Consider the following 13,706-nt stretch of genomic DNA (forward strand, 5'->3'; position numbering starts at 1 on the left):
ACAAAAAACATTTTTTCCTTGCTAAGCAGATATTGCAAACTACAGAATGTAAGCATTCTACGTTACTTTATTTTGTGTTATTATCCCAAAACTGCCAAATACAAACAATTATTATGTTCTGCTGCTACAGTGAAAAAATTTCCAACCCAAAACTATTTTTAAGGGTCTACTCAATTCTCTAATGCATATAGCCAAATGCCAAGTACCATCTTTGTAATCACATACGAATATAAAGACAAATAAATGGGAATAGGAGGAATAATATAGTGGAAGGAAAAAGTTGTGGAATACAAAAGAGAGAAAAAAAATAAAATGAAGGAAAAGAGCAAGTAAAGGAAGGACGAAAAAAAGCGAAGGACGAAGAGATGTGGACAGACAGAACAATGTACAAATAACTTACAGTATGCAGTTAAAGAAAGAGCTCAATAAGAAATCCATCCTAAGACAAAGATGAGAAAATCAAATGAAGCTCCCAGTCTCAAAGAGATCGTAGTCCTAAGAAAATTCACCATCTTTCAATAAATTTAACTGCAATTATAAATAATAGAACAGAACCTAATTCTCTCTTTGCAATTAGTCGAAGCGCAACTAATTTAAAGTTGACAAGAAGGTAAATAATACCAAACTATTTAGAGATTGGATCTTTTGGACACAAATGTTCTTTGTTTCGTTGATGCTTGTCCACAATTCAATCAGTGGCTAGGTGAACTTAACAGCATATTGCAAATTGGTACACAGCAATCTGACGTTTTTTTTTTTTTTTTTTTTTACAATACTGGTTCTATGTGACTCACTCCAAGGCAGGTATATCAGAATGTTGAAATACGCTAGTGGCTGCCATAGTTCAGATTTTAGTCATTTTCATTGGTATTACGAACCCATTGATTAAAAGTTATAGTAGTACGTATTTCAAAAATTAGCACTGGAAATTAAATTAATATCTTTTTCTTTCACCTTCTTTGAAACTATACAGTCAGTAGGTTCATTTATTTCAGATCAATGCTATATTTCATTGTGTTGCAGTAAGGTATCCTTTTTTCTAATATTTACTGGCATGGGTAAAAAAATTTGTAATTTACTGATGTAAATATATTGTCAACTCATAATTCACATATCTAGCTCACATACTAACAAAAAAACATACCATGACAATTCATACTTTAAACTGGCTATTCCTTACAACACATGACATTAAGCTACAAACATTAGCAACATGGTCATTAAACTATGACCACTACAACACAAAAGGCAGGTGTGTGTTAAAAAATAGAAATATGCCACATTGCAAGCAGACATGCTTTAACAATACACATAGGTCCTCAAGAAAATTTTTCATGTTGGTAGTACAATTGTCACAGTCACGCTACTTTCAGAGCTTCATAACAAAAATGCCACGTAATAACACACAATATGTACAGCACATTTACACTGGGCATGATACAATTGAAAAAAAAAAAAAATTGAACTACTGACCAATTTAAATAAACTGCATTCAAGAACTAAGCATTCACAATCCTAAAAGTGGCTTCTCACACGCCATGTTGTTTTTGTTTAATTTTCTGGTCATTACTATTTCTGAAAATTCGACACTATACCTTACTTGCATTTGTTGACCTGCCACAAATAATTTAAACAGATATTTACCAAGCGTGATATAAATTCTGTAAATAAGCCGTGCGAGTAATAACAATCACAAACACTTGGGGCCCTTTTTTACACCCATTATATTACATGTAGCAAATATCTGTTGAAAAAAATTTCTACCTTAAAAACAAACTCAAAGATGGTACGGTGTTGAATTTCCAAAAAATAGGAATAGTAATGAGAAAAAAAAATCAACACGGGAGCGTGAGACCCAACCCTGAAGCAATGCCCAAGAATAAATATTTTGAAGGCTGATTTCAAAAGTGTCCACATTCCCCCGAGAACACGTTTTGGTCAGTAATTTTTAATCGAAATTCTGAACACAACGTCCATGCCTCCTACTCGAAAGCCGACCCGAACATCTGAACGGAAGCGTGACTGCGATCCCACCAGGGGGCGAGCTAACAGCGACACAAGAAGAAGGGCTAAACGGTGATTAGCAAGGGAGCAGGCATGAAGTGTAAAGAGTGTTGGTTTGGGGGTTTGGGGGTGGGGGAAGTAAACGTGAGCTGCCTTACTGCGGGTTGCTCCTGACAGCATGGAACAACACGTCCAGAGTCAGTCCACTGGAAGACCGTCGCTCGCTAGCACCCTCACCCAACACACCCCGCACTGCTCCGAAACTGACGACAGCATCACGACTGAACTACCACCTCCAGAAACGTGGGGCACTGCTTACGTAAGATCCACGTGGGGCACTGCTTACGTAAGATCCACGTGGGGCACTGCTTACGTAAGATCCACGTGGGGCACTGCTCATGTAAGATCCACGTGGGGCACTGCTCACGTAAGATCCACGTGGGGCACTGCTTACGTAAGATCCACGTGGGGCACTGCTCACGTAAGATCCACGTGGGGCACTGCTTACGTAAGATCCACGTGGGGCACTGCTCACGTAAGATCCACGTGGGGCACTGCTTACGTAAGATCCACGTGAGGCACTGCTAATGTATGTCGTGCCGTGCTCATCACCATACACAAATTTTCTCTCTGCACCGCTTTCTAAGTTCCTTACTTTAGAGTGGTTGTGAACCAACACAAAAGTCAATTTTATAAAAGCACTGGGAAACATTAGCAAAAATTCGAAACTAGTCCTAATTTTTTTTCTGGGAAATGCTACGCTGGCTATTTGGTTTTTAATTCCATACTCGCTTCACAGCAAAGTAATCCGGGTTTAATACCCAGAGGGGTTCTAACCTAGATTGTTCTCTCAAGATGGAAACATGCGAGGATGTTGCTGTGAGGCAGCCCGGAAAATTCCATCCGTCCGTCAAATCCTTAACAAGCTTTAACTTCCGACGGACGGACGGACGAAATAACCTCCAAAATGTTAGCAAGATACCTATTGCCGGCAACCTTTACTATCTTAAAAAGGTTTTTAAGCATATTTAATGTTCAGCTGCTTCCGTTAAATGTTATTATTATTAACTTATGTTTGAACATAAACAATTTAAATAATTTTAATAAACATCACACCAAAAAAAAATGAATTTAATGATTTAAATAAGTGCTTAACTGTCATGATCGTCAATACAATATATCTATACAACACAAATATTTATCAGTATTTAAGATTTATAGTCTGTCGGAAGCATTAAAATGGAAAAGGATCTGACAGCCATGCGGATCATTGCGAATTGCTCGGCTCTTTGACGGACAGATGGAAGGGTGACGAACGGACGAGACGGATCAATTAAGTCCAACTTAAGGTTGAAGCGGTGAACAGTCCCTTGCAAGTGCACGTACGAACACGTATGTTTGGTTTGACAGTCTTCTTGGAACACGAAGGCTCTAAAAAAAAAAAAAAAAAAAAAAAGTTTCTCAGGCACAAGTCTAGTTTCAAATAGGAAAGTTAGGCCAGTTCGCTGCTCATTTTCGAGGCAGTGCGAAGTCACACTAAACCACCTACTACCGTAACCCCAATAAGCAGAACAATAGCAAAAGCACAGGCCCAATAAAAACCAAATATGTATCACAATATGCTAAATTTACATTATCTCCCAATGTAGCATAGTACAGGAATGCAAGCTTAAGTGGAAAACAGCAATTTCTACTTAGCAATTATCCACCTACTACTGTTCCACAATTATTCAATGATGGGCACCGATTAATGGGTTTATTTAGTTATTTAGACTTAACAGTTGAACTGAAGTATATATTTATATTTCATGGCTAATTTTTTTTTTTAATCAGAGAGATTAAAAAATAATTCTAAATAAGAACTTATCCACAAGAGCAATAATAGGCTGTTAACATCTTGAGATGCTAAGTTAAGTTTATGGATGGTCAATTTGTCGATGGTTATACATTTATACTATTAAGCGATGGAACCCGCCAAAATATTTCCTCTTCCTTAAAACTTTCATCACACATTAAACAAAAGTGAACTTCTAACTGAAGTGCACTCACTTTTCACAGGTGTGCGGGGGCTCGTCAAAGACTTCTTTCGGCCAATCGCCCTCTGCTTCGCACGTGTGGACAGTCTGTGCAAACACAACATTGACACAGAACCTAAAGAGCTTGACCAAAAAATTATTAATCGCAATTGTTCACCATTTTTTTTAAGATGGGGTCTTCTGCAATGTTACATGAAAATGTTCACTAGTATCTTTGTCACAAAAATAATATTAATGCAATTAATAAATAATACATTTAATTAGGGTTACTATAACAAACTTGTTAGTTTCATAATTAAACTTTCTTTTTTTAACACAGGTAATCTTTTTCCTGGTTACTTTCATATTTTCAACTGATATCCCTGACTTTAATTATACTGTATTTAATAAAATTCCCGACTTCTGCTGACACCATTATTTATAGTCCTGACTACTTCATTCTTCAGCTGCTAAGTCAGCATCAACACCATGTAAATCACGTAGCCGACATTCACCACAGTTCAGTAGTTTACGGACTGTTACAAAACATATTAACTGAAGATTGCCTGCTAGGTTTACTGCTGTGACACAGCCGCGTCCAAGTTTTCATGTTTGCCGTAACAGTATGAGTGTTATGACCAATAAGGCAATAAGTAGAGAAAAGATTTCCTGGTTTTATTTTTAGACCAATTTCATTTTCAAAACAGATAATTTCAGTGTTATTATTGTTATTTTTTTATATTCAATTTTGTAATACTTATTCCACCAAAATAGTGTAATTATTTTTATGCTGCATTTTAATGATAAAATATTTCAAAATAAATTTGTATAAAAGAGATACAATCTGAATAAAAATAAATCGGCAAGCATTTGCAGTTCAAAAGTGATTCAACAAGTGATGTACAATCCAAGAAAGAAAACATTTTTCTGGTCCATGCACTTTGGTACTAATTTTGTCCTGAAATGACATTCCTTGAATTTCAAACAACAAAAAGGATTTATTTTTTAAGATTTTAAGTCTTGGTTGAATGCTGCTTGATTTCATTAACTAACATTTCCATGTTTCGTGTTGTATTCTCATGCTTTTCAATGTTATTTCGGTTTTATCGCAATTCACTATACGTATAATCTTTTATCTACCAATAAGGTCCCAGAAATAAGATATCATTTTAATTAAAGAGAATAAATCACTGAATGAATAAGGGTTTAATATCTGGTCATTATCTATGTCAAAGAAACCGATAATGTAGAAAAAAAAGGCATAAATGAAGCAGAGATGGAATGAATAGGTGGGAGAAATTGAAAACCCCAAAAATATTTATCAACATCTGCCATGTTTTTTACTCGCAAATAATTTCTAGGTTTGGTCTCTGTGGAAAATAAATCTAGGTCACCATCGTGGGAATAACAGGATTTAACCACTCTTACCATTGTGAACCATAACTTTAAAAGATATCCTCGAAAGGTTTGCAATAGACTTCTGCAATCCTGTTTATTTATTTTTTTTATTCGAATCAAGTATCAAATTATTTATGAATATCAAATATTATTCGAATTCAAACATACTGTGAGCCTTTTATTTTCACACTTAACAGATGCAAGAAAAATCGAAAATCCGTCAAAGCATTTACTTTAACTAGTAAAATTATAAGTTTTGGGATTATTTTGTTGATCAAACTGATATAAAAAAGTATAGTTTTTATTTATGTTTTGATCATAATTATATATTATTTGTTAAATATATGATGTTGCAGAAAATAAATCCAAATTTCTCGTTTAGATCTTGTTAGCTTCATACAAGTTTTTTTTTTTCTAAATTTATTAAGTGAATGAGTTTCACTTGCTGAATCTATTGGTAGTGAATAATAATAAAAAAAATATATATTATTTTTGAAATGTTGAATAGTACGGGATATTTGTGTAAGAATCGCAGACCTCGCCAGTGAGCGAGAGCGACCGGACGCACCTCGATGTTGTTCATGATGTCCATGATGTCCCACACCCTGGACACGTCCGTGAAGTGCGGGGGGTGGGGAGGGGGCAGGTCCCCGTCCAGTCGCGACGGCACGCCCTGGTCGTGGAGCAGCACGTCCCCTGCGCACAGACACCAGCGCGGTCGCGCCGTGAGACCATCCCAACACTCTCCCGGGACATAAAATGGACGTAGTTAAGCAAAAAAGAACCGACCCACAATTTAGTTATATATTTATTTGAAAATATAAACTAAAATAGTACAAGGTTGATTGTACCGTCGTTGCTATTATCATATCAGCTTTTAAACTAGACCATTAAAATTATACCCACATTATGTTATCAATACGAGAATTACAATTTATGATTAACTTTAACTTCAAAATACTCAGAATAGGTTTCATGTGGGTTGGTTCCTTTTTGCATAGCTACGTCCAAATAAAGTTTTCTCACAGCCACAGGGTAGATTTTTAAATTTATTTTTATGCAAAAAAAAAAAAAGGGGTTGTCTGTAAAGTCCGTTTACAGACGATAATTTTACGTGATAACGTTGTTGGATTTGTAAATAGTGCTTATCCTAGATTTATGTGAACTAATCCAAAGTGTTGGACCCTTCAAAATTCAAATACGGCGCCATTTTGCTGCCATTAACTCAAGCGATCCAGGTGGCCACCAGGAAAGACTCAGTGGTTCATCAGGTACCGGCGTCATCGGACGTCCGGCTATCGTTTTTTGACTTTCATGTTATCTGGTAACAGTTTCAGTACGAAACAAACGTCATATCAAATTTTTTAAACTGCCGCTTTTAAAAAGCCTGCCTTAACCTGTTTGATATATTACAGAAGATTTTCTCGTTACGGTGGTTGGCCGGTTCTCGCACGCTCGGCTCAGGCGGAACGTGACGATGAGTCATGCTTTTTCGTGCGTGCAGCCGGTGTTCATCGATTTACAAGACGTTATCACGTCAAAAAAAAATTAATACATAACACAAAATAGATAATACCAATAGCAGGCACGAGCTACTGTCTCTACCAATGACTCATGAACTGTCACATCCGCGGCCAGGATGCAATCACAAACACGCGGACAACTAACTCACTCTGGCTGATGGGCAGGTCGACGGCCGGTTTTGATTTCGCTCGCGCAGAGGTGTGCTTCGACGCTATCCTCTGCGGTACGTTCGGCACGGCCTGAAACAGCGAGCATGGCGCACCACAAACACGTCAGTGAGGAACGGATGTCACCCTTACGACAGTACCCTTTCCGCCCCTTTTAGCAAGATGTACCAAACCATGGGGGAGGAATATAAAAACAAATTATATCATCTTGGTTTCAACAATTTTTTTAGGTCATAAATTTTTTTTATTGTTAAATTATAAAATTTTGGCTTTAATATACTTTTTGATTGATTGAATTTTACTATCATATTTGGTACGTACAAACAAAAATTTAATTTTTATTATGACTAATGTTTTACAGGCAAAATTATATTACAAATGGTTTAATTTAACAAATACAGCTTGTTTAACAATATGAATGCCACTATTTAGATGAATATAATATTACGAAACATTTTTCACATGTCAAATACAAATGAACATAATTATTAAAAATAATTAGGGATGGGCCAATCAAATCATCAAACACCATCGAATTCATAATATTCTAAGGATTTGATATATGAGAAAAAAAAAAAGATTTAAAGAAAAACATTAAAGGAAATTAAAAAAAATTTAAAAATTCAACACTAATAACCCCTGAAGTTTTTTCTTCATATCTATCCTCCTCAAATTCCCCAAGATATTGTACTTTTAAGTTTTAAATCATGTAAATAAAATGACAACATGAATTGATTCTGGATACTTTAGTTCATGAATGAAGCATTTTTAGGTGTAAATGTTTCAACACCACAGTTCATACTTTTTTCATTTTATTTTAGACCCTTGAGACCTACATTCAAGATATGAGTAGTTATGTTGAAAGTACTCTCGGGGGATTCGAATTCGAGAAAGATTGGGATTCGAACCACCAATAAAAAAATAATACCAAAAACAAGTAAATATTCTGTTTGAAAAGAATGAATGGAACTGAAGGACAAATCTTGTTTCTGGCGACACAAGCAAAGGGAAAAAATACTTGAAGAAAACACGGAGCCTCGCTCACCCCGTCTTCGTCGGGCTCCAGGTCGGTGAACATGTGCTGTGGGTTGCTGACCTTCTGGAGCAGCTCCAAGGCCAGCCGCTTGCTCATCTCCCCGTGGAAGAACGGGTGCTGCGGACAAGACGGGCCCACCGATTTATCAACATAACAGATGACACTCACAATAATAGCGCACTTTATTTTATTTATTTATTTAAATTTGTTATATGCCCACCAACAGTCTTGAGACTTTAGAGGTGGGCACGACACAAAACAAGTAAAAACAAACACTATCACAATAAATAGAGACAGCACAGAATATTCACAAAACATGAAAAAAAAAAAATTAGGGGTGTGCCACTTAAAAACCTCAAATACCACCAAATCCTAGGTATTTGAAGGATTAAATATTCGAAGAAAAAAAAAATAGAAAAAATATATACAGCAAAACCCCTTATTTGCACTTTTCATGGGGACAAAGTAAAAAAGTGTAAAAAGCGGGAAAGTGTAAATAAAGGGAAAAGCATAAAAAGGAGTACAGTTTACCTTATTTAGAATTTTTTTCCTTTTGTTTAATAGCACATACTACAATGCAGGTACAAACACACTAACAACAAATTTTACTTTAGTATTTAATCAATTATTAATTTACCACATTTGACAAAAATAAAAAAAGAATGAAAGCCAAAATGTTTTTCTGATTACTTCCTAAAAAATAAATTTGAAATTTTCTTCTGCTTGCTTTTTTGGCTGTTCAAGGAGATTATTTGCCTCTCCAAATTATAAATACAGTTGCAACCGGCAGGGTTTATAACAAATACGGGCTACATACAAATTGCTCACAGTAAAAAATTTTTTAAGAAAAGGCCGCAAATTGATGAATATTTACCGTCAATAGCGCGCCAAACGCGGAGAAAGGTCATTGTACTCGGTCAGCTGCTGTAACGACGCGGCGGCGCATGCGCACTCTATGCTCCGCCCAGACTCATGACGCCATCAGCCGCCAACCAATAGATGCGAGCTTAGCGGAAAAAAATATAAGCTCCACCTCCCGTGTACCAATTTTATCCAGTTCTAATACCAGTTTATTGGTATACGCACCAGTTTTCTCGCTGCCGTGACATGTTCAAGTTTACGTTTATCATGATGTCTTGATACCAATAATTAATTATTTACGATCCCCAGAAATAAATGGTTAGTTTAAAAAATATGGCGTCAACTGTACAATACTTCCCAAATTATAAAAGACGTATAAAACAGTTACCAAGACACCGCTCATTTTATCTTGTGAAGTTTATGTCTCGTACCAGTATTTCGGCTAAGTTGTGACATAAATACAGTATCAGAACTTACAAGCAGCCATGTTTGTACATTCATGAGTTTACGTTTTTCCCTCGTGCATTTTAGATTGTCTCCTGCTATAATTACTCGTACTTTTACACGCCTAGGCTTAAATTATTACATGTTTAGAAATAAAAGCAACTTTTCATGTTATAAAATATGTATATTTTGCTATTTAAAATGTTCATTGCCTACTAGCTCCACGGTATTTTCTGGTTGTTTATGGTTGTTCGTGACGTAAATAGCGGGATTGATTCGATTTTTGAGACGTAATTCGCGGGAAAGTATTGTATTGGACTATATGGGAACCAAACGGGACCTGAAGAATATAGTGCAAATAACGGGAAAACGTAAATAACGGTAACGTAAATAAGGGGTTTCGCTGTATATATTTAGAGAAATCAAAGTAAAATTAAAAAATTCAACACTGATTACTTCTGAAGTTCATATCCTTTTCCCCATTACCCATGATATTACACTTTTAACATGTAATTATATAAATACAGTTACAATATGTATTGATTCTGGAAAGATAGTTTGTGAAACAACCATTTAAAAGAGAGAATAATTCAACTACATAGTTAATATTTTTAATATAGTGTATATTAATTTGTGTTTGATTCTTGACACATAGATTCGGATTCGAGAAAATTGAAAAAATATTTTTTTCAAATTGATGTACCAAAAATTCTACAATAATAATAATAAAAAAAACAGTACGTTTAAAAAATATTCCAAGAAATTATTTATTATTAAAATAAAATGAAAGCTCTTAAATGGTGTTTTATCTTACAGTTTGCAAAACTGTTAAGGTATTATATCGACTAGACTGAATGTACATTCAAATCTGCACAACTTTTGGTTTGTGTTTAAGTCAACCTCACTGTAGGTAATAATTAGAGTATTCATGCAATGTTTGTGTGAAACTATGAAATTTTAAGTATAGTTAATGAGCTTTTTTTTATATATATATAAAAAACTAGCCCATTCGACTTACCAAAAGTAACTTTTCAGCCGTTGGCCTTTTCTTTGGATTCTTTGTGAGCGCAACCTTGACAAAGTTGTGGAATGTTGGACTCCTATAATAAGAATTTAAAAAAATTAATTACTATGTATGATTCAACCAAACTTAGCCGAAACAACTTCTTTTCCATTTACAATCTTCCTTCAAAAATTTGTACTTTTTTCTCATTTATTCTGAATAAATAAATACTTGTGACACCTCTACGACTTCAAATTTCTATTGTGATCTATAGTAACTTATTTCTCGCTTCCCAAAAATCATTCAAAATCACTTGCCACACCGCACAGCTCTAACCATCCATCAAAATCATCGTAGAGACAAGACTTTATGGTTTTATTTTTAATCCAAATTTGTTTTTAAAACAGAGGATTTCGGGATTACAATTTTTATTTTTATAAAAGCTATTTTGTAATACCATGTTTTCTCGCATAATCGTCGCACATTTTATTCTAAAATTAAGTTTGAAAAGTAGGGGTGTGACGATTATGCGGGAAAAATTATTTTTTGTTAGATAAAGTATTCATAAAAACAAAACCCATTTATGTAAAGTACGTTTATTTACAAAGTGAAGTATAAAAGAGCACACCAAACAATTTAATTTAATAAGACATGCAAAAAAAAAACCTTTCTTCAACTTTAAATGGAAAAATAAAATCTGTGATCCAAATGCAAGCCGAACGAACGCGTAACTACCGTAGTAAACACCACGAGTATGCGGGATATCAAATTTAGTTAACTCAGTTCCTCATAGAGAGCGCGCGTTGCATGCAATTGGCGAGATATCGATATTCGACTACGTGTGCGCGCTCTATACGAGAAGCAACATAACCAAACAGTAATAATTCCAACGAGCGCTGGCTACATTTTTGTAAGCGGTACACTGCGGTGACGGAGACGAACAATGAAGGTTATAACGTTTAAAAAGTCTTAAAAAAGAAAATTTACACATCAGACAGCTTTGTATTTCCATTATTTAAATAAGTACGCAGTAATTTCTCATAAATATTATATTTATACCTTAAAATACATCTTTTATACGGAAAAGATACCTACACAAAGCGCTCGGCATCTAATAGCGGGACCAAAAACATCATGCGACGTTTATGCAAGAGGTTGTTTTTATCCAAATTTTGACGCTCTAAAATATTAAGCGCGTGCGACGATTATGCGATAAAAGAGGGTACTTACTCCCCCAAAATAGGAGTAAACTTTACATACTTCATTTTTATGGTAAAATAATAATAAAAAAATTGTCTAAAACAGATACATTTAGAAAAAAATTAAATTTGCGAGCATTTATTATTTAAAATTGATTTAATAAGAAATGCACAGTAAAAATGGATACTTTTGTCTGGAAATGACATTCCTTGAATTTCAAACATTAAAAGATTTCTTTTTTAAAGATTTTAACTAAGTTTTAGAAAAATACTACTTAATTCCATGATATAACTTGCATTTCGGTGTTTTGCAGTGTTTTTAAATGCTTTTCGGCGTTAATCGGTTTCATCGCAATTTACCAAATAATCTTGTACCTATCCATTACTTACTTACATCCCCTAAAGCTTCTCATATGCATGCTCATTCTCAGTTACCTTCTCACTCTCATGTTCTCTCACACATACATATTTTGTTTATTATCTCTCACACATATCTCACAACCCATTTATCGTGTTGCACCCAGGGCAGCAACTAGTCTCTGGCACACGGGGCATGAATGGATTAATGCGCCCACCCCCCCACCCCTCTTTTTCTGCACATACCACACCAATAAAGCGGGGGGTCTGGGGGCCCTCCCACGGAAAAATGGTGCTATTTAAGCATCTTCCATACCTACATGTAACAGTTTCTGTGCTACTGTAACTTCCATGCATGAACCCACTAGTAGGAATTACAATGCAGGCAGGTGATTTCGGCGCCCCCACAGCTTAACGCCCGGGGCGTATGCCTCGCTTGCCCCCCCCCCCCCCCCCCCCACCCCCCAGTTGCGGCCCTGGTTGCACCCTCAGCTTCTCACATGAGACATGACATTCAGCCACTTGGAGACACTGTAACCTCAGTTACCTTTTGCTCTCAAGTCAGGGGCGGCTCCCGGGCGGCACCATTAAAAAGGGCGATCACCCAAGAATCCGTACCGGTGCTTTTAATTTTTTTTTGTTTGTCTATTGCTCCGTTAAAAATATGGATACTAACAGGACAGTTAAAATAACCTTTTTAATATCATGTAACTTCACATGCCTTAATAAATATTATAAAAAAAAATTCAAAGCTTTAACTGCCATGCATAATTACATGATTCTAATGGAAATTTGATCATAAGCACTTATAAAAATTACCTGACGATAATTTATCAGGCAAGAATATCAAACAAAACCATGATCAAAATTTAAGTTACAGGTTGGGTTAATAATGTTGTTTGAAAGAGTACATTGTCAAAATTTTCCTGGGGAAGGCATGCATGAAAGCAAAATAGCCCAGGGCAGCACCAGTCTAAGGCCACGACTGCTCAAATCTTTAGTTCTGTTTTACAATGGGTGAGTGAGCCAGTAGAATAATTTTATTTAAAGTTGCGATCAAAAATCTTCATACTTAAAACAAACCAACTTGAACCATTAAACAGAATACTCCATAATTCACCTAAACGATAAAACCGAACAATATAAGTACACAATAACCTACAAAAAAACACTAACAGTATTGGAAATTTCTGTGCAGATTTTAATTTTTTTTTAAATTGAGTTTTTAAAGCGATATACCGTTATCGTTTCCAGTGCAAACATAAAATAAAGCACTATACTGTCGCCTCACTAATGCTTTTCCAAAGGGTGAATTGGGGGCACAATATTCCACCTCCCTATGTCAACCATTGGGACCTCCACACCTGAGGGTTTACTTTTCGTTACGCTCTGATGAGTAAAGGCCTTTAATTACCATACAGTGTGTAAAGACGTTCTACCTAAGAAAGTTGGTTAGCTTCTATTCTAGAACAGGGTGGCTAACATTACTGCGATAAAAAAAAATTCCCTGATCACTAATATTAGTTAGTTGTCAATTGCTAACAAAAATTAAAAATCGAAACTAAGACTAGTAGGCATACCACACAACTATTACAACAGGCAAATATCAATAATTTTATTGCACTAATATTGATAGCACTTGGCTGACCTGGCTGAAAGACTGAAAGCAATTGATGACGATGCAGAAGATTATGAAGA

At 35.5% G+C, this 13,706-nt stretch overlaps 1 protein-coding gene across 14 annotated transcripts in view; it reads right to left on the reverse strand.

The window, feature by feature from the left end:
• The window catches only part of LOC134539050 (mitogen-activated protein kinase kinase kinase kinase 5-like), an 83,174-nt gene that overhangs the window by 56,212 nt on the left and 13,256 nt on the right, over positions 1–13,706 (reverse strand). For all 14 annotated transcript variants that reach the window (XM_063380759.1, XM_063380748.1, XM_063380756.1 and 11 more), the window contains exons 7-11: positions 10,468–10,549; positions 8,154–8,261; positions 7,090–7,180; positions 5,986–6,113; positions 4,054–4,127 (exon numbers count right to left, since the gene is read on the reverse strand). In XM_063380759.1, the coding sequence (XP_063236829.1) occupies positions 4,054–4,127; positions 5,986–6,113; positions 7,090–7,180; positions 8,154–8,261; positions 10,468–10,549 (483 nt within the window). The remainder of the gene's footprint in view (positions 1–4,053; positions 4,128–5,985; positions 6,114–7,089; positions 7,181–8,153; positions 8,262–10,467; positions 10,550–13,706) is intronic.

This window comes from Bacillus rossius, chromosome 14, assembly GCF_032445375.1.
Source record: "Bacillus rossius redtenbacheri isolate Brsri chromosome 14, Brsri_v3, whole genome shotgun sequence".
Taxonomy (NCBI): domain Eukaryota; kingdom Metazoa; phylum Arthropoda; class Insecta; order Phasmatodea; family Bacillidae; genus Bacillus; species Bacillus rossius.